Source organism: Plasmodium relictum (assembly GCF_900005765.1).
Source record: "Plasmodium relictum strain SGS1 genome assembly, chromosome: 11".
Lineage (NCBI taxonomy): Eukaryota > Apicomplexa > Aconoidasida > Haemosporida > Plasmodiidae > Plasmodium > Plasmodium relictum.
The window spans coordinates 712,934-738,920 of NC_041689.1; the positions used below are offsets into that span (position 1 = coordinate 712,934).

Sequence of the window (25,987 nt, forward strand, 5' to 3'; positions counted from 1 at the left end):
TTTACATAAAACTTAAAATGTTTATAAATTTTTTCAGTAAACTTTTTTCCTTATTCTAATTTTATCTTTTATTTATAAAATAATATTTTTGCTCTTTCTTAATACACACGTTTAATTTAAATTACAAAAAAAAAAAAAAAAAAAGAAAAGAAAAACTAAAAATTCAATTATCAAATTGCTACAAATAATAAATATACTTAAAATATATATTTAAGCAAATATTAAAGAATAAAAAATGCAATTTTTTGTTATACGATAAAATGTTATATGCAAGGTAAATAATTATTATTCAAAATAGAAACATAAAAAATAAAATTAGACAAACGAAACTTCAGTAATACATATACAAGTCATTCCCTTATTTAAAAATTCTATTTACATTTAAAAAAATGTATTTTTATAACATACTAAAAAAAAATATATATACTATTAAAGAAAAAAAAAAAAAAAAATTTGAAAGATCATACTTTAATTTGTTAAGAGTTTTTCAATTTATATGACCTCAAATATAATAATAGAACAAAAATAGAAAAATTATATATTGTAATGATTACAATAATTTAGAACTTATTTATTACTTTTTAACTATTTAATAAATGCTAATGTGTTTATTTTATATGCATAATATTAAATAATTTGTTTAATAAAACAACAGTAACGTGATAATATCAACAAAAAAATCAATTAAATATATTTATAAATTTAAATATTTTGTGTAGTAAAAAGAAAAAAAAAAATATACATATAAATAAATAAACATATATAATTTTCTTGGAAACAAAAAATTTTAATCAAATTTAAAAGCAAATGAAATATATCAATAATATTTCTTTTTATCCTTATATAAATAATTAAAAATACATTTTAATAAATTTGTACATATATTCAGTGAATTTTTTTTTTTTAATTTCCATTTATTTTACTATTTGTATACACTTTTTTTCAGTAAAATATTCTAATACTCATCATGAATTTTCATTTTCCTTCAATTTTTTTTATGTTTTTAAGAAAAAAATGCTGACATAAATATAAATAGAAATGTATAAATTATGATTATATTGGAGATATAGTTTTTTAAATGTCATATGCAAAATATTTTATTTTTTAATATAAAAATAAAAACTGAAGTTTTTTGTTTTTATTTTATATATATATATATATATATATATATATATATCGAATATGTACACATAAATATTTATATAATAAAGTTCTTGTAAAATCATTTAATTACATAATTTAATTAAAAAGAAATACATGCAAAAAAAATATAATTAAATATTCCTAAGTTGGAAAGAGAAAAAAACAATTTCATACATATTTATGTAGATAAACTTTTTCTCATATATTATGAATAAACATTTTAATATTTCACATTTTTCTTTTTTTTTTTTAATGAATATTATTATTATTTAATTTATTATTTTAATATTCTAAAAAGAAAAAATATATAAATTTTTATTTTTTGCGTAATGTTACATTTCTACTTCATTTTATTTTTTATTTTATTTTATATTATTTTTATTTTTGTTTTTTTCATCCTTTTAATTATATAATACCAAAAGAATTATATATATATTTTTTTTTAATTATGACTCATTAAAATTATTATGAATTAAATCTTTTTTTATTTCCGATACTATAAAAAAAAAAAAATTAAATTAGTAAATGGATCCTAATGCTTGCAGAAATTTTCCAGTTTTTTATATTAAAAATAAAGGTAAAAAAGGAAAATAAAATAATATGAAATAAAAAATGATTAAAAAAATATTTAAAAAAAATGTATGTTTTAATAGATTTAATAAATCAATTCATTCATTTTTTTTAAAATGAATATATTTATATATAATATTTTTTTATATATGTCAGAATTTTCAAAATGTATATATTTACATATAATATATTTTTCTACTATATATTTATGTTTGTGCTTATATTTATAGAATCAGTAACTATAGATAATGATGTTTTATCATTGAGCATAAAAAGATTTGAAGAATATATTAATACATGTTTTAGTTGTTTGCCCTATAATGAATTAAAATCTGATAATGATAGCAAATTTTTGATTGAAAATTTTTGTGAATTTTTTGTTTTTTACAACTGTGATACAATAATATGTTCAATAATTGAAAAAAATTGTACAATTAAAACAGTTGATTTTTTTGAAAAACTAGAAGTTAAAATAAATAATAATGAATTCAAAAATGGAGAAGATTTTTTAAAATTTTTTACATGTATATGGGATAATTTTACTTCAGTTATAATTCATATATCAGATGTATTAAAATCGTTTAGTTCTTATAATAAAATTACATGTTCAAATTTTTATTCTCCTTCTTATATATTTAATGAGTTATGGAGAAAATATACCAACGATTTTGTTAATATAAAAAATTATATGATTGCTAGTGTATGTGAATATTTAAAATGGGATAAAATATATTGCGAACAAAATTTTTATGAATATATATGCATGAATATATACGATAATTCTGCAGATATTAATAGAAATATAGATAACATTATTGATAATAGTCATATAAATAAGAGAAAAAATTGCAGTAATTTGTTAAAAAATGAAGAAAATAAAATAAGAGAGAATGATCAAAATAATTTAGAACAAAAAGAACGTGAAGTAAGTAATAGTTGTAGCTTCTATTCAGAACCCATTAAAAAAGAGAATAATACAACTAATAAAATTAACATTAAAAATAATAATGACATAGATAATATGAAAAATAAAAAGGTTTTAAAAATAAATGATAAGCTATTATCTATGAGCTTAAAGATTATAGATATATTAGGTTTATATGAAGAATTTGAAAAAGCATACACAAATGAAACATATATGTACTATAAAGAAAAAATAGAATACAATTGTAAGCATAAATTAAAAACAGCAGATGGTAAGGATGATGATAATTATGATTTGCCAATTGAAATAGAAAATTACTTATGTCATGAACAAATGAGGAGCCATAAATTTTTAAAAGAAGAAACTGAAATTTCTATTTTAAAAATGTTAAAAGATCTTTTAATTGTTGAGCATAAAGATATTTTATTTAGGGATTCATATATAAAGTATTGTATTATTTTTGAAAAATATGATCCACTAAGAATATTATATTTATTTTCTATAAATTTGAATACATCTGATGAATTTTGTAATTTATTTTTTAATTCAGTAGAAGCGTTGGGTGTAGAACTTATTAACGATTTAATTAGTAAAAGAAATAATATAAATTTATTAAATGAATCAATTATTGATCTGATAAATTTTAAATTAAATATTGACAGAATTATTATCATGCCATTCAGATATTCTACAATTTTCATGAAGAAATGGAAGGAAGTATTTGAACATTTTTTAAATAAAGGTATGTATGCTGAAAATTACATTCCTGTTATACTTAGTATATATTTAAATAATTTATTAATGATGTATAATGCATGTATAAAAAAACTTCGAAAATATTATTTATTAAACAAAAAACTAATGAATGAAAAAAATATTAAAGATGATATAATCTTTGAAAAAAAATGGAATAGATACTACAATGGCGAAGTAACTGATAATGATGGTCATTACACAATTACCACGGATAGTGATAACTTATTTGCAATAAAAAAATATTTAAAAAAAAGAAAAAAGAAAAGAAGTGTTTTTGATTTAAATATTAATAATAGTAATCTTGATGAAATAGATCAGTATTTATTCAAAATAGAAAAATTATTTAAAAAATATCATGAAATTGGGAAAAATATTATGAATATAATAACAATTATTCTTAGTCTTTTTAGATATATAAGTGATAAAGAAAAATTTGAAAAATATTATAGAACTTTTATGTGTAAACGATTAATAAATGATTCAAATTTTAATATTATTTTAGATATTAAAGTTTTTAAAACATTAAAAAAAGAATGTGGTGCTCAATTTACTAAAAAAATTGAAATAATTTTAAGGGATATGAAATTTACATCAAAAGCTATGCTTAAATTTTATCAAGATTTACCAGATAATTCAATACAATTATTAAAAAGAAAAAGGTATTCTGTAAATATTATTTTTAATGAATCATGGGAATATGAAAACATAGAAAACAATATTATTTATCCACAGATGATAAAATTATGCAATGATTTTTTTTTTGAATTTTATAGAAAGTGCAACAAAGCAAAAAACATTCAATTTTTACCTTCTTTAGGTTTATGCACCTTAAAAGTAAACTTTGGAAAAATAAAAAAAAAATACATGAATCTTCAAGATAATATAAATAATTTTGATAAAAATGACAACACACATGATAAGAATTTCTGCGATAGCAATTTAAAATCTAATAGTATCACCAATTATAAGAAGAAAAAAAAATTTCAATTTACAGTGACTATATTACAGGCTATTGTTTTATTATTATTTAATGAAAAATATGAATACAATATAGATGAAATAAAAAATTTAACTGGGATTCCAAATGAAAATATAATACGTTACTTAAAACCTCTATACAGCTTAGAAGAAACAAATATTTTAATATATGACGAAATAAATCAAACTTTTAAATTAAATTTTTCATTTCGATCAAACAAAAAATACTTAATAGTTAATTATTCAGATATAATTTATAAAGATCATTCAGTTATTCCTGCTTTAACGCAGGAGGATAATGAATTAGAAGACAAAAGTTTACATATTGATGCAGCTATTGTTAAATATTTGAAAACTAATGGAAAGTCATCAGAAAGAAAAATATGCACTTTTGTTAAAGAAAAGATGAATATAAGCTCAAATGAACAAATTAAAAATAGAATAACTTCTTTATTAAATAGAGAATTTATATTTTTTAAAAATAATGCATATTACTATGAAGTTTAAAAAGGAATATTTAGTAATTTATATTTATTTCCGTATTATAGTAAAATTTATTACATTTTTTTTTCAAATATTTATTTTTTTATATTTTATTTTGTTTTATTTCATTTTATTATATTTTATATCATTTTTATTTTTGGAAAATTATAGTTTTTTTTTGTTTTTTTCCTCTTTTTTTTCAAATAATAATTTTTTTTTTTTAATTTAAAATATATTCAGTACTTTATAATATATACACATATATTTAATAAAAATGAATAGTAATTATAACATTAATAATAGCATTTTAAATGAATATTATATCAAGTTTAATTTTTTCGAAATTAGAAAATTTTTAAATATATTTTTAATTTCATAGAATAATACTTTAAATGAAATTTTTAAACATATAATGAAAATCGTTAATGTATATTGAACTTAAACTTTAAAATATTTCATATATACAAATGATTTATAATTCTTATAGATTTTAAAAAAGACATAATAAAAAATAAAAAAAAATGATAACATTTATAGTTACACCATAACACCATGGAAGTATATTATTGCATTTGTAAAATCATTTCATGCAAAATAAAAACTAAGAATATACAAAAAAAAAAAAAAAGAGGGAATTAAATGCAATAAAACAATATATATATATATATATATATATATATATATATATATATATATATATATATATATATATTTATTTATTTATCTTAAAATTTTTTATTTTTAAAAATTAAATAATTATATAAATGTTTCAAAAAGCAAAATAAAAAAAAAATATATATATTTATATAAAGGATGATCTATATTGATGTATATTTTTTTGTTTTAGAAAAAAAAACTTTTAATTCATTCTTCCCAAACATGTACTTGAACCACATAAACAAATCAGTTTTTTTCCCTCTGATTCAATACCAAACTTAAAAAAAAAAAAAAAAAAAAAAAATAATAAAATAATAAGACTTTAAAAAAAAAAAAAAAAATAATCAAATAATATTTTTCATTTTTAATACTTGATAGTCATATGTTATTTCTTCATGAGCAACAATATCTCTTTTTGCAAATATAACAATATGTTTTAAATTTTGGTCACAAGTTACAATTTTACAAAAGCAGTTTGGCTATAGGAAAAACATATATATGCATATATTTAATTGTTATCATGACTATTATTGATATTATTATTAATTTAGTTTTAAAAAAAAATTAAAAGTTGTTTTTACCTCACAGCTGTGGTTAATAAATCTACTGACATTTCCCCATTTAGTAGCATCAATAATTATATTTTCATTTAATCTAAACATATAACAACTACTTTCAATTTTATCATAATATTTTTCTCTTTTATCACTTATTATATTTCTTATGTATTCACCAATATATTCAATAACCGGCTAAATTAAAAAAAATAATAAATAAATAAATAATAATATAAATAGGGAAAATAGTATTAAATACGAAATAATATATATATTATTTACCTCTCCTTCATTAATAAATTCACATGTATATAATCCATATCCATGTATATTGCTTTTTTTTACATATAATCTTGAATTTGACGAAATATTCATTAAATATCGATAGGACATTGCACTGTTAATGTTATACTTATATTTTACTGTTTTTCTCATGTTTTTTTCCTGAAAAAATATAATATATATATATATACATATATTTATTTATTTATTTAAAATTTTTTATTTTAATCTGTTTTTATATTTTTACATTTTCCTTCTCATTTTCCTTAAAAATTGATGCCTCAAAATTTGAATATTTACATAATAAATTATCATTATAAATAACTTCTCCCATATTATTCTTTATCTTTTTTTTACTTTCTTCTCTAAGTAAATATATAATAAAACAATAAATATATACTATATAATTAAATACATATCATATACATACATTACATTTATATGAAATTTTATCTTTGAAACATTTTTTAATTTTTACCGTTCCCTTTTTTGTTTAACATAACTTTTAATTTTATCACTTAAATTTTTCCATAAAAATTTGAAAAGTTTATATTTTATCTGATAAGTTATACAAGGTAATGTTAAACCAAAAAAGTCATGAACATCAATTAATTTATTATATTCAACCGATTTATAAATATAATTTTGCAAATATTTATATATATGTTTATGCTTCATGATATATTCTACATATTTATCAGTAATATATTTATCATTGTTACAATTAAAAAGAGATAAAAATTTTATATACACTTCATTTATATCATAACCTTCTGCTAAAATAAATTTTTTAGCATCTTCTTCAGAAAAATAATCTATACTTATTAAAGGAAATAAAATAATAGAAAAAAAGAAATTATTATTTTTTAATGTAATAGAAAATATATAGGTAGCTCGCATTTGTAAAAATATTTCTTCCAATACTTTTTTTTTTATAACTAAATCATTAATATTCACATTATTATATATATAAAATAAATAAAAGGAAGGTAGGTTGAAAAATATTCTCATATTTAAAAAACCACATGGGTATACCATTTTTTCTCCATCATATTTTAATATTTCACCAATACTTAAAATATTATGACATCCAATTTTAATAATTTTTGATTTACACATATTACTATTATTATATGTATTCTTTTTATATATGGAAAAATATTTATCATTAATTTTCTTTATGTACACATCATTATATTTATTTATAATCATACTTAAAAAGTGTTCTTTTTTCTCTTTTATATCATTTGTATTATTGATTTCTAATATATTTTCATTTTTTTCTGAATTCAGATTAATACTTGAGATAAAATTACTTTTTTTTTCTTCATTTCTCTCATCAAAATGCTCATACTTCTTATTTTTTTTAATTATTTCCTCATATTTGCAAACATCTTGAAATTTCGTTATTCTTACTTTTTTAATCTTATCAGTTAATTCAAAATAAATATTTATATTCTTCATTTGATTCCCTTTTTTTCCATAACTTGAATTATTTACTTTCATCTTTTCTAGGTTTTTTTCATTTGTATTATTATCATAATTCACGTTATCTGTTTCTGTATCATCTAGATACGTTATAAAATTACTTTTGTTATAGTTTTCATTATTTTCATTTTCTTTATTGAATACATTTTCCTCATATAATAAATTTCTATAATTACTTTTATCTCCTTTTTCTTTTGAATTTAATTCCTTCTTAATTGAAATGGAATTAATTTCATTTTCACATAATACATTTGGTAAATATATATTATATGATTGTTCATTATCATATAAATTTTTCTCATAATTTTCACTTTTTTTTTTTTTGAAGAAATATTCTTCATTTCTTAGGTTTATGTCTTTACCAATAAATAAGAAGTTTTTAAGTATAAAATAGCATTTTAATATATTTTCAGTATTTTTATTATTAATAATATTTTCTATATTTATATAATTTAAATTATTCTTGGTTTCTTCATTATGTGAATTATTAAGAATATTTTGTTTACATAATAACTGGTATCTATTATTAATAAAATTGCTATCATTACTTATATTAATATATTTGTTTATAAATTTTTCAATTTCTTGCATTTTTGATTCTATTTTTTTTTCTTTATTTAAATTATCTTGCAACGATTTTAATGATTTATTTTTATATTTTATTTTTATGCATTGATTTAAATTATATAAAATTTGATCAAACACATAATAAGATTCATTTTCAAAATAAAATTGAATAATATATTTAAATATTTCCTTTTTGTTCAAATGATATATTTTGTTTACCTCATTTTTATTCATTAATTCATTTTTATTTGTTTTTCCACATTTTATTTTTTTATTTAAAATTAAATTTTTATTATTTAGTTTTTTAATGTAGTTTTTTTTTTCATTGATACTATTCTTTTCGTCATTATTGTTTGTATCAATATTATATATACAATCTTTTGTATTTAAATTATTTTCTATTTTAATCTCAGTATCATTATAACTCGAACAATTATTAGAATTATTTATATATTTATTGGTTTTAATGTTTTCATAGTTATCGTTATTATTAAAATATACATTCTTTTTTTCTATATAAAAGGTTCTGTATACTTTTTTTAAATTCCAGCATTTATTGCACCAAATCTTTTTTATTTTATATATTATGTGAACAGGAAAAATATCTTTATACTGGTTTTCAAAATGCTTTTTATCTTCCTTATTGCTACTTAATGAATTGTTAAAATTATAAAAAATAGTGTCATTATTAAATTTACTTATGTTAAAACACTTTAAATAATGAAAAAAATTATTTTTATTACAATCTCTTATAACGGTTGAATAAAAGGCACAATTTAAATGAAATTTTATATTACAATTTTCATTGCAACAATATATACTTGCATTTTTATAGCCACATAAAAAGCAAATAGAATTAATAGAATCATAAATGATTTCTTTTACGTCGTCTTCTTCTATTTCAATCATATTTTCATATAAATTAAAAAAATTTTTATTTTCAGTCCATTTACAATTATCCATTAATTTTATACTTTTTACATTATTATTAAAATTTAGCATTTCTATATATTTTTTTTCTTTTGAGGAATTGCAATTTATAGTATTCACATAATTTAAATTGCTTTGATTAATATTTTCTGAATTTTTGCATATTTTATTTTCATTATTTAAATCATTATTATGATACATATAATTAAAAATTTTTGTTACATCCTTATTATAATTAGAATCGTTATCTACTGATTTATTTTTATTCTTTTTATTTTCATAAATTTTTGTATTTTCCTTTTTAAATAATCTTTTCTTTTTAATGTTTTCATTTCCCTTAATCAAATTATACTCACAGTTATTGCTATTAAAATTATAATATTGTATACAATTTAAACTCCATTTTAAACATTCACTATGTAGATATAAATTATAAAAAGGTATTAATCTTCCCTTATATAAATAATTACCAAAACTGCATAAAAAACATATTTTACTATTTTTTTTTTTATTTTTTTCAATGTTTTGATATTTAAAAAAATTTAAGCTTTCCTCAATATATTTATGCAGCATAATTTTTACATATAATGTCAATTTATTTTTTATTGTAAATTTCACTTTTTTTACATATTCCTTAATATTTTTTTGAAATTCATCTTTATAATGACTTTTTTTTATTATATTATTTGAATTATTATTAGTATTTTTTTTTTTGGTTAATATTTCTTTATTGCATAAATCAGTGATTGATTCTCCACTATTTTCTTTTTTATACAAATTATTTTTCTTTTCTTTGTTATTTTTAAAAATATTAAGATTACTCATAGTTCTCTTTTCATTGCATTTATCCAATATAAAATCATCTGATTCTTTTTCATTAAAAATATGCTTTATGTTTTCAAAAGAATTATTATTTTCTATTTTATTGGATATATTACTACAAAAGATATTTTCTTTTTTTTTCCTATTTTTTTTTTTATCGTTTTTATTTTGTATTTTGAATTTTTTATTTATTCCTGTTTTAGTATAATCCTTCTTTCCATTTTTATATAATTTATATAAGTAATACAGATACAAAAAATATATAGATTGATTAACAAGTTCTTCAAAATGATTATTTGATTTATTTAAATATATGAATAAAGTTTTTCTTGATATATTATATATATTGAATAAATATGTAAATGTTTTATTGTTCATACGTCTAATTTTATATATCCTTACATAAAATAAATCCAGCATATATTTCATAATATAAAAATTAGTAAAATAGCAAGGTTTATGAATATCTTTTAAAAAAAAATTCTTCTTTAAAGAGGTATCTTTCTTTATTCTATTCATAAAAAAAAAATAAAATTCTTCATATTTAAAAAAATTATTATAAAATAACAAGAAATATAGAAGCTTTATATTTTCTTTACTTCCCTTAAATATTTCATCTAATACATTATACATTTCTTTATAAACGCTCCTTTTATACATATTATTATAATTCATTTTTATTATGAAGAATAGGAGTTCATGTAATTTTCTTTTTTCATTTCTTTCTTTGTTAATTTTATTAAAATTTATATAACCTTCATCATATACTAAAAGCTTTAAAATATGATCATATTGTACACTACATAGATTGCATATGCATAATGAATTGAAATTATCATTTTCTTCTTCTATTATATTATCATTTTTTTCAATATTCCATTTAAAAAGCATACAACAAATAGAACATTTATAAAAATTTACTTTATTTTTAAAAAAATGATTTATATCATTATGCTTTTTTATGTTTTCTTTTAAATAGTTAAGATTAAAATATATATTATTATATAATGATATTTTATTTATCCAGTATACACATTCTCTATCATATTTTATACTTTTTTCGTTATTTATCTGAAAATATTTGCTTTTATTTTTACGTGTACTAATTCTATTATAATTTTTTTTATATATTTTTTTTTCCTTATTATATATAACAGTGTCATTGCCATTTTCAACATTATTTTTCGTTAAATTATTGTTTTCCTTGTCACCTAAATTATTAACAATTCTTAATTCTTTATCTTTTTGTTCTTTTTCATTTTTAATATTTGTTATTTCCCCAACATGGTTATTTTCCATTTTCTCATACTTCTCATTAGTTTCATAATAAATATTGTTACTATTACAGTTTTCATTATTATCATTATTTTTAATTTCATTATTTACATTATTATCATTTTTAATTTCATTATTTATATTATTATCATTTTTAATTTCATTATTTATATTATTATCATTTTTAATTTCATTATTCATATTATTATCCTTATTTTCATTATTTTTAATTTCATTATTTATATTATTATCCTTATTTTCATTATTTTTAATTTCATTATTTATATTATCATCCTTATTTTCCTTATTTTTAATTTCATTATTTATATTATTTTCAATTTTATTTGCATTATTTATATCATCATTATCATTTTCCTTATTTATATTGTTCTCATGTTTTCTTGTATTATCTACAATATCATTATCCCTTTCTTTATTTATATCATTTCCATTTTTATTTAAATTATCATTATTATTGCTTTTTTTTCTTTTCGTATATACCCTTTTTCCTTCTCTTTTAATTTCTTTTTTAACTAAACTAGAGTTTCTAACATCACTTTTATATCTTGTATCTGTTACTTGAATTCCATTGTTATTTTCATTTAAAATTTTTTCAAATTCTTCAAGTTCACTAAGAAAATTAAAGGAAAAATCATTTTTATATAATGTAATGCAACTAAGACATATGTATGTACGGGGAGTAATTCTCTTGAATTTTGACTTCAATATAAATTTATTATTTTTTAAAAAGTTAGTTAATTTATTAATTTTCATATTTTTTGTAACTATATTTGTTTGATCCTTATTTAAAAGAGAATTTTCATTAGATTCAAAAAAGTATGAATGTGAGGATAACTCATCTGATACGTTATTGTTATGAATATTATTCTTTTGTTCTTTCTTGACATAAAGAGAAATTTCACCATTAGATAAGTTTTTACAAATTAAATTATTATTATCAGATAATTCAAGAGAACTATTATTTTTAAGGGGGGGGTGTAGTTGGTTATTAGAAGAAGTACTTTTTTTTTCTTTTTCTTTTTGTTTCTCCCTTTTTTTGTTATTTATTTCCTTTTTTTTACTCTTTTCTTTTTCTTTTTCTTTTTTTTTTTCATTTTTCTTTTCTTTTTCCTTTTCTTTTTCTTTTTGCTTCTCCTTTTTCTTATTTTTTTTCATTTCTTCTCTCATTTTTTTTTCTTTCTCTTTTTCTTCTTTTGTTTTTTTTTTTTTCTCATTTTTTACCATATTATTCATACTTAATTTATTTGTATCACAATTAAAAATGTTTTTTTCAAATTTTATCTTTTCTACACATTTATTTCTATCATTATTAGTATTATTTATATCTATTTTTTTTACGTTATTATCATTCAAGTCATTTTCTTTTTTTATTAATATATTCTTATAATCAAAATATAACTTTCTCTTCTTTATTTTTTTACTTCTCTCTAACATTTCATCATTTATATTTTTTTCAGAGAGATTTAAACTATAATTATTTTTATATACATCTATGTTTTGATAGTTTTCAATTTTATTTAAATTTGTATAAGGAAAATTATTCTCTTTATTTTTATTTTCGTTATCCAAATTTAAATGATTCTTTTTTTCATTATTATTTTCATAAAGAACTAAATCATTATGAACTACTTTATCATAATTTTCTATGGCCATATTATATTTATTTTCATCTATTAGATTTGTTGTATTGTTTTTATTTATATTTATTTTAAAATTAACTTCACCAAATGAATTATTGTTTATATTATTAGAATTACCATTTGTATTATCAAAATCCTGAAAAAAAACATTTCTTTCATTTAAATCATCTAAACCCGATACATTTGTTTTACATTTTATTTTGTTATGATTGCTAATATTACTCATTAATTCATCATTTTGATGTAAATTATTTGCATAAAATACATTTTTATTATTACTAGTATAATGAATATTATCATAATTTAATGTATTACTTTTTAATAAATTTTTAGAGTAATTTATGTTTTTATTATTATTATTTTGATATGTATTGTAATAATTATTAAAATTATTTACATTATTTGAATAATGATTTTGATCTATTTTATTTATATAGTAGTTTTTACTAAAATTATTTTCGTTATTTATCTGATATATATCAGAGGTATTCTGAAATATAACATTTTGAAAAGTACTGTCATTGTCATCCTTTTTTATATATTCTAAGTTTGAGCTATTATTTAAACTATAATTTTCATCATTTATTGTAAAATCATTATTATTACTTATATTACTTATTAAATTTTCATTCATTTCATTGTCTTCATTTTTTATTTGATTAAAAGATAATTTATTCCTATTCCTAATAAAATTATTATTCTTGTTTTTCAAAAAGTTGTAATCAGTCGAAGTGGTATTTATATTTAAATTATCACTGTTATTTGGGTTATTGTTGACAAGCATTTTATTATAAAAGTAATAACTGCATTTATATAAATCTATTCCACGTTTATATGAATCTAATTTATTTACATCTTCGTTTAAATATATTTCATTTGTTAAATAACTCATTTTATTAGTTATGTATGATGGATTTTGAAAATTTGGTTCATTTATATTTATAGAATTATGAGGAATATAATTTTTGAAGCTATTTATGTCATTAAAATTTTTAATATTCTTTCTATTATTCATATCATTTAAACTATTAGTTCCATTCAAATTTCTTATATCATTTAGAGTCCTCATACTATTATAATTATTAATATTATTTATTTCGTTTGAATTTGTCATATCATTAAAGTTATATAAGTTGTCTATATTTTTCAAATTATTCATACCACTAAAATTATCTTCATTATTCATATTGTTTAAATTAATCATATTATTAAAGTTAAGAATTTTACTTTGCCCTTCTATGCTTCTTGAATCTATTAAAGCATTATTGCTACTTAATATTTTTACATTTTCCATAATATTCATATTTTCAATATTATTTAAACTATTTAAATATTCATTATTGTTTATATTATTTGTACCATTTGCTTTATATAACACGTTTACATTATCTAAATTATTTACATTATTAAAGATGATATCACTGTTTAAGTTTTTACCATTAAAATTATTTAAATTATCCACATTATTATTATTAAACGTATTTATATTGTTTATATTATGAATATCATTTTTATTAGAATTATATCCAGCTATATTATTTAAATTATTCATATTAATATTCATATTATTTGATTTATTTAAGTCATTTAAGTTACTTAACTTATTATAATTATGAGTATTAAAATTTATCTTAGAGTTTATATTAGTATCAATATTATTATTAGATGAATCAATTTTTTTAAAATTTGTTTCATTAAAATTATAAGATAATTCACACATGTCTTTATTCACATGTACAAGACTTTTTTTTCTTTCACTGAAGTAATTAATAATACTAGGATCAGTGTTATTAAATGCTCTGATATTATTTATATCATCAATGCCATTAACACTGTTTGAAGTACTTTTATGCTTCATACTATTTATATTATTTACAGTTTTTAAGTTATTTATATTTTCAATAACGTTTAAACTATTTATACCATTTATATTTTTAAAATTATTTACATTGTAAGTATCACAAAATGCTGTTTCACCCATTATGTCTTTATTAATTTTATTATTATGGGATGAATAATTATATAATGCTAATAAATTTTGATTATCTTTATTTAATAGCATATCGTTACTGTTACTATTATAATTGTTATTATATGCATTATTATAATTATTAAGTTTATTATTATTATCATCATTTCTGTTTTTATTATTTTTATTATAATTATAATCTACATTCTTTTTATAATTTATGTGATTTTTTTTAATTCTATTTTTTTCATTAATTATTTTTCCATTTAATGCATTTGATAAAATATCTGTTATCAATGATTGGATTTTTAAAATATTTTTTGTAATATTCATTTCATCTCGATTATTTGAAATGAAATTGCCATCAAACAAACTAAGATTTTCATTTTTTTTTTTTTTAATATTCTCCCTCTTTGTATTTTTTTCAAGTTTTGTTGATTTATACCTACTTAACTTTTCATTAAGATATGAATTCATGGCATTTAAAATTTCATAAAGAATAAAATTACATCTAAATTCATCTATTTTAAATAAGCTTAATAAATTTTTTATTTTAATTCTTTTCTTCTTTTTTATTAATTCATATATCTTATCTAAAATGACTTTATTGAATATTTTTTTATTTATAACTATAGTTTCATTATTTATTTTTTCTTCTGGGTCTACTTTAAAATAATCAATAATCAATTCATTATTTAGTATTAAATTATTCGAAAAATTATCTACATCAATATTGTTTCTATTTGTCCTGTATTCTTTCAACTTCTCCATTATTATATCATGATCCTTTAAAGCGTTTTCCAATTTACTATTAATAATATGATTATAATTATAATTACTGTTATTTTTATTATTGTTACTATCATTATTATTATTAATATTATCATTATTACTGCTAATAATATTATCATTATTGCTATTATCATTACTGCTATTATTATTATTATTACCATTATCATTAATATTATCATTATTACTGCTAATCATATTATCATTATTACTATTATCATTACAGCTATTATTATTATTATTGCCATTATTATTAATATTATCATTATTACTATTATCATTACAGCTATTATTATTATTATTGCCATTATTATTAATATTATCATTATTACTGCTAATCATATTATCATTATTACTATTATCATTACTGTTACTGCTGATAGTGTTATCATTATTACTATTATCATTACTGTTACTACTAATAATATTATCATTATTACTATTATTATTACTGTTACTGCTAATAATATTATCATTATTATTATTAGTAATATTATTATAATTATTATTTCTGTTATCATTATTACTGTTAATATTATTTTTATCAATGTCAATATCATTATAAATATTATTATCACTATCTTTACTTGCATTGAAATTATTATTATTCACTCTAATATCACTATTAATAGCACTTTCGTGAAGATCCTTCTTATTTGTAATTCTATTAATATTAAAGGATTTATTATTAATAAGGTCAACATTATTATTGTTAGTACTAATATCATTGTAATTAATAATACTATTGCTATTAACGTTCTTATTAGCAATATTACAAGTATTTATCTCATTATTATTGTTCATATTATAAATTTGGGAATTATGCTGTTTTAGGGAGGAGTTACTTAACGCAGGAGATTCATACTTTAATTTTAAACTATCAATAAAAATATCATTATTTAATTCATTATCATTTATTTGATTATTTTTGTTTATTTTAATATTATCTTTATTATTAACAGTGTCATTAGCAAAACAAGTTTTTATATTGCAATTAGATAAACTATTATCCAATATGTTGGATTTAAAATTTTTGGTTTTAATATTTTCGTTATATACTTTATTAGAATCTACATTATTTGTATTCATAAGAGAATTTTTTTCACTTGATTCATTCAATGCTTTACTATTTTTGCATTTCTCAACTTTTCTATTATAATTTCTTTTTACATAATTACTTTTCTTAATTAAATTTTTAAGTGTCTTTTTGGAAATGTTTACTTTACTTTTCAGAATATCATTAGTATTGTCATCAATTAGATAAAAACATTCATTATGTGATGATTTTCCGCAACAGAAACATTTAAATATTTTGGATGTTTCATCATAAATACTTAATATCTTTACAAAATTATTTTGATTAATATGTGTTAAATTTTCTTTTTCTTTATATTTTCTTTTATTTAAATCTTTCTCGGTAGAATTATTTTGTACTTCTAATTCATTTTCATAATGTGCTTTATCTAAATTATTTTCTTTTTTAGCCAAATTATTAAAAGCATTAATATCGTTAGTATTTATATTATTACAACAAATACTATTCTCATTTTGATCCTTTTTTTTTTGATTATCCAAAATGAAAATACATTTTTTTTTTTCATCTTGATCGTTGCTTGAAACTAACTCATTAGGATGGTCATTATTTGATTTAAATTCATTCTCATTGAGATTTTTATCTTTTTCATTATTAAATTTATTTAAATTGTTTCCAATATTTTTGTCCGATTTTTTATCTTTTAAACATTTTCTTTTTTTACTATTTATTTCTTTTAATGAATTTAATTCTATCTTTAAATTATATAGATATAAGTGAGTTCTATTTTCAAAAATATTGTTAGAAACATTGAAACTTTTTATTTTAAAATAATGTGCATCGTTACTAGTTTTGTCAAATTCATTGTAACATTTATCACATTTAATACAATTACTACATTTGAAATTTCTAGTTAAAACATTTAAAATTTTATTTATCTCCTTTTTATGATCATCAAAATCTTTTAAGTTAAATAAAAATGGTTCAACAATATTTACACATGAATAATGAACAGAAATACCACATACAGAACAGAATAAAAAAGAGTTTTTATATTCGATAGATCCACAAATATGGCAATATTCTTTTAATATATCATTTTTAAATAACTTAATTTTTCTTTTCTTTTTTTTCAAAATTTTATCATAGAAACAATAATTTACTGAATTAGGAACATTCATAGAAAAACAATTGGATTTTTTTCCCAAATACGGAACTATTTCATTGAGCAATCTGCCTAAACTGCTAGTAGCATTTTTATTATGATTAAATAAATTTTCATCATTTTCATACTTGTAATTTTTATTTATTGTAGATACCTTCTTTTTTTTATTATGTTCTGTTCTATTATCAAAAAAAATTATTTGAATACATTTTAAAAAATTAAAAACGTTATTTAATGGACTCACAATTTTTTTTTCTTCTTTTTTAACATTATTAAAATTTATTTTTTCTTTTAGAACATCAATCATAAAAATGTCATTACTTATGAATAAATTAAAGTCACTTTTCTCATAAAAAGTATTGTTAGTTTTTTTTAAACTTTTTTCATCATATTTTTCATTTTTATTAAGTTCACTTACATTTTTTCCTCGTATATTAATTTCATTTTCATTTCCTGATATTTCATTCTCATTTTGTTTATTCTTATCCTTTTCATTTTCCTTTATTGTATTTTTTTCATTCTCACCAATATTTATTTTTTTATTATTATGATCTTTCTCATGTTGATGTAGGATACTTTCTTGTTCATTTATACTTTTTTTAACCTCAATAAGATTTTTATTCAAATTTTTCAATAAATAAACTTTAAGTATTTTACAAACATCAAAATCATCGTATTTATCGAAATTTCTATTAAAATAAATTTTACTATTCGTGTTAATATTGATAATGTTGTAATTAGTCAAATGGTTATCAAATGAAGCAAACATTTCTTTATTTCTATTTGTAAAAAAAGAATTACTTTTAAGGTTAAATAATTCATGTATTTCATATTTTGTAATATCTTTTTCTATATTTTCCAATTTTCTCTTTTTATGAATATTACTATTTATAATATTTTTATTATTACTACTAATTTTAATTCCATAGAATATATCTTCTTTTTTTATGCTATTATCCATACTATAACCTTCATAATTAAAAAATAATTTTTTTTCTTTCTTTATATTATCTCTTTTATCAATATCACACGATGTAACATCAACGAAATTGTTATTATTAGCTATATTACTGGTATCCTCAAGATTTACTATTTCAGAAGTATTATTTACATTAATATTATTTGTTTTAATAATTCTAGAATGATCATTGTTCAAAATATGTGCATTATTATCTAATTCATGAATATTATTTGCCTCTACAAAATTACTATGTGAATCATTAGGTAAATAATTATTTCCTTCAACATAATTATTATTGCTTAAATTAACTTTCTTTTTCTCTAAAATACATAACGATTCGTTATTATTATTTATTTCTTTTTTTTTTTTAATATTTGCAATCGAACTATCCGTTGAACTGTTTTTTCTATCAATCAAATATTCGTTTGTTTTAACAAAAGCATCTTCTTTGCTGGAATTATTGCCACTTCCTAATTTATTTATATCGCTAGTAAAAGTAGTTTCATTATTTTTAATATCATTGCCATTTTTAATATTATCATTATTATCAACTTCCTCATTAACCACTCTTTTGTATTTATCTAAGCACTCTTCGATATACTTATTTAATTCTTCGTTGTTCATATTAAACATATTTTTAATAATAACTTTTCCTTTTTTTTCAAAATTACAAGCATTTTTATATATGGATGTATTAGGCATATGAACTGTTTTTGCATTATGTATAATTAAAATAAAATCATATAAAAAATCTAAAATAGTGTTATATTTTTTTTCCCATATTTTTTTTTTCATAATATATAAATTCATAGGAATTTTTACTATTCTCCAGTATATATAAAAATTAATTGGGACATGAAATGTAAAATTTTTATATTTATCTAATAGAAACAATAAATACAAAATTCTTTCAATTTTATCATAAAAAGAGCCATAACTACATGTAGGACACTTATAATTAATATTTTTTATTGATAATATTTCTATATTTCTATTTTCATTTTTATCGCAACTTAAATGTATCCAAAATTTACAAACATCACACTGTACCCACTTACTACTGTCATTCATTTCATATTTTTCATTGCAAATAATACAAAAATTTTTTTTTTCATATTCTTTATAACAATTTATACAACAATCTAAGTGAAATTCCCATTCATTATAATTTATAAAACATAAATTGGAATAATTACATTTATTGCATTTTAAACAATCATCACATTTCCAATTAAATAAATATATGTCAGGTACATTTGGAAAGCAACATGATCCATGAGCTACCATATGACAATTTTTGCAAATTACATAATTAGCTATATTTGGTGTTTGTTTATAGTTATAAATGCTTTCACAGCAATATATACAACGATAACAATCTTTGCAAAGAAATTTTTTATATGTTATATCATTATATTTTACTGAAGGAATATAGTTGATGCATTTTCTATATTTTCTATTTTTTATTTTCATACAGTTATTTGTATCTATTTCGCTAAATTCATCAACGTTTTTGTAATCATTAACGACATCATTTTTGTATTCATTCATGGAAATTTGTTTGTTCTCATTTATACAATAATTTCCGATCTCATTTAAATCATCATTTTGAGTATCATTTTTGCAACATATATCTGCATTGTTTTTCTCTTCATCTTTCTTGTAATTAGTTTCACTTTTAACACAAACATTATCATTTTTATCTTCACTAAAGCTATTTTCTCTACTCTTGCTACTTTTTTCACAACTGCCTTTTAATGGATCATTGGAAGAATCGATATAATTAGAACTGTTTACGCTATTAACCAAGGAGCAATTTTTATTTGTGTTATTATTACTGTTGCTGTTATTATTGTTGTTATTAATACTTTTTTTTTCTTTATATGTTTTCTGTTCAATTGAATTCCCTTTAACTTTTATTTTTTCTTCTGCTTTTATCATATTTTTAGAACTTTTTTCTTTTTCGATATTGAAACACTTTTTATCCTTTTTTAAACTATTTTTATAAATATATTTTTTATATTCTTTCATTAAAATATTCTTATCGTAACTTTTAGTTATAATTACATCGTCATCTAGGCAATTAGCATGAAATTTTTTGGAACAAATAAAGCATTTAACACCCCAGTAAATGTTTATCATATTTTCTTCATCCATTTTTTTTTTTTCTTTTTCAGAACTTAATTCATATATAGATACAGATAGATTATTAGTATAATGGTCATATCCTTTCATAAAAAATATTTTACACTTACAAATAGAACATTCATCATTTCTTTTTAAAATGTTATCATTCATTTCTTTTTTTTTATCATTCTTTTCTAAAATATCAAATCTTTCAAATTCTTTAGTAGTTTTTAATATCTTTATATTGTAAAAATATGGAGAATACCATCCTTTTATATCTGAAAAAATAAAATCATTTTTTTTTTTATCATTTTCTTCATCTATCCCATTTTCATAATTTGTAAATGCTTCTTTGTCTTTTATAAATTTTTCATTATCCTTTTCTTTATCGTTTTCATCCATTTCATTATTTCTATTATTTTCATTTACATCTTCATTGTCACATAAATTATATACAGAATTATTTGCATATTTTTTCATGTCATTAAAAGAATTATTGTTTTTTCGTATATTCAAAAATGAATTATCGTTGTTTTTTATATGACTAATTTCTTTATTTATACTTTTTGGTGTATCACTTTGTATACTATATCTATAATTTTCTATGTGATGAATAAAAAATTGCTTATATTTAGGAGAATAATATTTTATAATTCCTATTTTAACGTGTCTCTTTTTTTTATTATCTTTTTTTAACTCAAAGCTTACACGGTATCCGATATACTTAAAGCCTTTTTCTTCATCTTTTAACTCAATATATTTATTGGAAGAGTCATTTTCCGCTTTTTTTTTTTTTTTTCTTTTCATTTCATCTAATTTATTTTCAAACATATGATATTTCCCATCTTGTACTTGATACATTACATTATAGTTATCTAATGATTCCTCTATTATACAATTAAAAAATTTTGGTTTTTTAAAAAGCACCTCATTTTCATCAATATTCAAATTTTCTAAAAAGAGGACATTTTGAACTTTTTTTAATAATTTTAACTTTTTTTTTATATTGCTATTATTTGTGTCTAAATAAAACTTTGTTTTTTCTTCTGATCCTTTTATCATATTAATTATATCTTTAATTTTGTGAACGTTAAAATAAAATTTTTTTTTTTCATTATATATAAAACCCGAATAGTTGCATTCTTCTACATTCTGACTTTCTTTTTTCCTTTTTATTTTCAAATTATTTCTGTTTTTATTTTTTCTTATATTTAAATTCAAACTCTTTTCGGTAATATTTCCATTTATTTCATTAACTTTTCTCTTTTTTGACGTGCTATGTGAATTTCTTTTTTTTTTTTTACTAATATCTAATTTTTTTTTTTTTTTATTAAAATCATATATATTTTTGTAAGGAGATATATTTTCTTCTTTATTATTATTGATTTTCATATTTTTTTCCCTCAATGTTTTATGATTTTTTTCCTTTTTAATAGTTTTTGTTGTTTTTCTAAGCTCTCTTTCTCCTTTACTATAATTATCATTCAAATCATTTAACGTATTATCAGTGGTTTTGCTTTCTTTATATTTATCATTATATACTCTTGATATATTTTCTTCACCTATATCATTATTTATAATATTTATTTCATCTGTATTTTTATTAAATAAATTTATTCCACTGGAGTTTTGGTTAAATGAATTTAGTTCATTCATACTATTATGAACTGAACTTATATCATTTGTATTATTTTCTATTATATTTTCTTTTTTTATATTGATATTTGACTTATTTTCATTTATAGTATGAACTTCAGAAACTTCATGTTTTTCCTTTTCGTTGGTATAAGTATCATAGTCAGAAAATATGATTTCATTTATTTTTTTTAACTTTTTTAAATATTTTAAACAAAAAACTTTCAAAAAGTTAACAGCATAAAATTTGTCATTATTCTTTATATATAACGTATCACTTTCAATTTTTACATTTTTATCACTTAAAACAACATCTTGTATAGCTATTATTTGTAATATATTTTTTTCTAGTTTTTCACTATTTAATATTAAAATTCGAAAATAGCAATCTTTTATAATTTTGTAAGTTAAGAAATATTTTTTTCTCTTATTTGTAACTATTTTCCCTTTTTTAAGAAAAATATCATTATAAAAACTTTCAAATATGGTTTCATCATATTTTATAAAATTTTTTAAACTTATTTTTAATTCTTTATTTGTTCCTTCTCCTATTTCATTTTTTTCTATTTCACCTTTATTAATATCTTTGTTACTTAATTCTTTTATTTGCTCATTAAATTCTTGGCATTTTTCTTCATTTATTTCTTTATTTGATTTTTTATATGTTTCTTTACATTTTTTTTCATTTAAAATGTTACATATCTTTTCATTTTGTTCATTATCTGGTTCTTCCTTCGTTTCTTCATATTTTTTTTCACTTATAACTTTGCATATATTTTCATTTATTTCTTTATTTGACCTTTCATTTGTTATCTCATATTTATTTTCATTTATTTCTTTGTCCGATTTTTTATTTTTCTCTTCATATATTTTTTTAATTTCTTCTTTATTCAAGTTTTCATTTGTTTCTTCACATGATTTATCACTTATTTCTTCATTAGACTTTTTTAGAATAAATTTATTTGTTTTTTCTTCTATATCTTTATTTATTTTCTTATTTATTTTTTCATATGATTCCTCACTTTTTTTTTTATCCGCTTTATCATTTATCTTTTCATAAGTATTTTCACATACTTTTTCACCTATTTCTTCATTTTTTTTCTTATCTTTATCAAATACCTTTATATTAACCTCTTCATATATCTTTTCATTTTTTTCTTCGCTTTTTTCTTCATACATTTCTTTAATATTTATTTCAAATAAATCAATTTTTTCATTTTCCTTGCATTCTAAGTTTATATGAGTATCAATACTGTTCTTTGAATTATTTTCTTTAAAAATATTTTTATATTCTTCACTTTTTATATAATAATTATTTTCAATAACTTTGTTCACTGTATCTTTTTCTAAATTATTTATGTTTTGTAATTTTTTTTCTTTATATTCCTTTATATTCATTATTTTATTATATTTTATTTTGTTTAACTCATTTTCCTCTAAAGTATCAACTGGTAAATGGATACATTTACTATTATTCTGTACGTTCTCATACTCATTATCATTCTTATTATTCAATGCAATTTCATTTATTTTTATCTCCTCTTTATTTTTTATTTTATTAGTTTTTTTCCTAATTTTAAAATCTTTATTTCCTTTAAAGTTAATATTATATTTTCTTTTTTGAATACTTCTTAAAGAGAAATTATAGTTTGCATAAGGAAAAAATATATTTTTTTTTAAAAATACTTTATTTTTTCCAGCATTAATTAACTTTCTTTTTTTATATATATTAAAAAATAATTCATAAATTTTCGAGAAATTATTAACTGGAGTATTTTCTTCATTATTATATTGATATTCCTTAAAGCACTCGTCATAAAACAATATGTTGTAAATATTTTTTTTTTTTTTTTTTTTTTTTTTGGGAGAATAACTTATATTTGTATCTGAATATGAGCTTTTGGCTTTATTTATATCACATTTATAACTAAATTTATAACTTTTGTGATCACTACTATTTGTAAAATAGGTAGATTTTGAATTTTTTTTGTACATGAAAAGAGTATCAAACCCTTTGCTACTCTTAAATTTACAATTAATATTCTCTAACGGATTCAAATTAATATTTTTTAAAGAATCACAATTAAAAAATCTATTCGGTTTTGAATTATTTACATCAGAATCAGAACTTTTTTCTTTAATTAAACTTTTTAAAAATATATTTTTTTCACTTTTTTTTTTATCCATAGAGATTAATAAATAACTAGATTTCCTTCTATTATTTAAATCTTTTTCTAAATTAATAGAAGCATCGGAAAAATTATTTTTTAAACTTTTTTTATTTTCTAATCTTTCAGGTTTACACTTTTTATATGTATTCTTCATTATTTTCTTATTTTTAATAAGTTTATTTTCCTTCAAATTCTTGTCATTTAATAATTTCTTACTATCATTTGATTCAACAATTTTTTTTTTTTTTAAATCAATTATATTAATGTTTGTTTTACTAGATGCATTATTTTCAATTTTCAATTTTTTACTTTTACTTTTACAATTTTTTCTATCCAATACTTTACTTTTGTAATTATGACAACTAGAAGAATCAACATTTAATAAATTTCTGCTTTCTATTTTTGAAAAATCATTGTTATTATCATTTAAAATTTTTTTTTTATTTTTTAATTCTTCAACTTTATCATACACTTTATGAATGCTATAATTTTTACTGCTATATATAATTTTATTATTTTTTAATTCAAATAAATCATTTCTTATATTAATTTGTGTTTTCTTTTCATTTTTACTCTTCCCTTTTGTACCATCTTTAATTTTTAATGTGTTCATAAGTTCGTTGGAAGTATGACCTTTTTCTTTTTTTTGAGTAATTTCAGTTTTATCATGTCTCAACTTTTTTATTTTTTTTTTCTCTTTCAGTTTATTCATGTTTATTTTTTTTTTTATTTTCAGTTGTAAATTTTTTATTACAGCATCTTGAATTTTTACTTAATTTAAAAATATATATATATATATTTTTAAATTATATTTTGATCATTTGAATTTTTTAAATATTCTATATTTTAATAATATTTAAAATAAAATAACATAAAAATTTTCTTATTCCATTCATTTTCCATAATATAAAAATCATAAAAATATTAAAAATTACGTCAAATATTTCAAAATATTATTTATTTAAATGAAAAAAAAAAAAAGGAAAATATATTTTACATATAATTTTAGTCAATATAATTTAAGTTTAAAAAATAATTATATT

General features: G+C 18.1%; 2 protein-coding genes across 2 annotated transcripts; one reads left to right on the top strand and one right to left on the bottom strand.

Annotated features, from left to right (window-relative positions):
* Window positions 1-1,668: 1,668 nt before the first annotated feature.
* PRELSG_1118500 (cullin-like protein, putative) lies at window positions 1,669-4,879 on the top strand (the record flags this gene model as incomplete). Its single annotated transcript, XM_028677454.1, has 2 exons — window positions 1,669-1,720; window positions 1,944-4,879. 2 exons carry the CDS (start codon window positions 1,669-1,671, stop codon window positions 4,877-4,879), a joined length of 2,988 nt encoding a protein of 995 aa, XP_028533841.1.
* Window positions 4,880-5,714: 835 nt separating this feature from the next.
* SET1 (SET domain protein, putative) lies at window positions 5,715-25,656 on the bottom strand (the record flags this gene model as incomplete). The annotated part of the gene is made up of 6 exons (XM_028677455.1): window positions 5,715-5,789; window positions 5,884-5,991; window positions 6,094-6,264; window positions 6,352-6,513; window positions 6,599-6,716; window positions 6,830-25,656. The coding sequence occupies 6 exons, from the start codon at window positions 25,654-25,656 to the stop codon at window positions 5,715-5,717; spliced, it is 19,461 nt and encodes a 6,486-aa protein (XP_028533842.1).
* Between the last annotated feature and the right edge of the window lie 331 nt (window positions 25,657-25,987).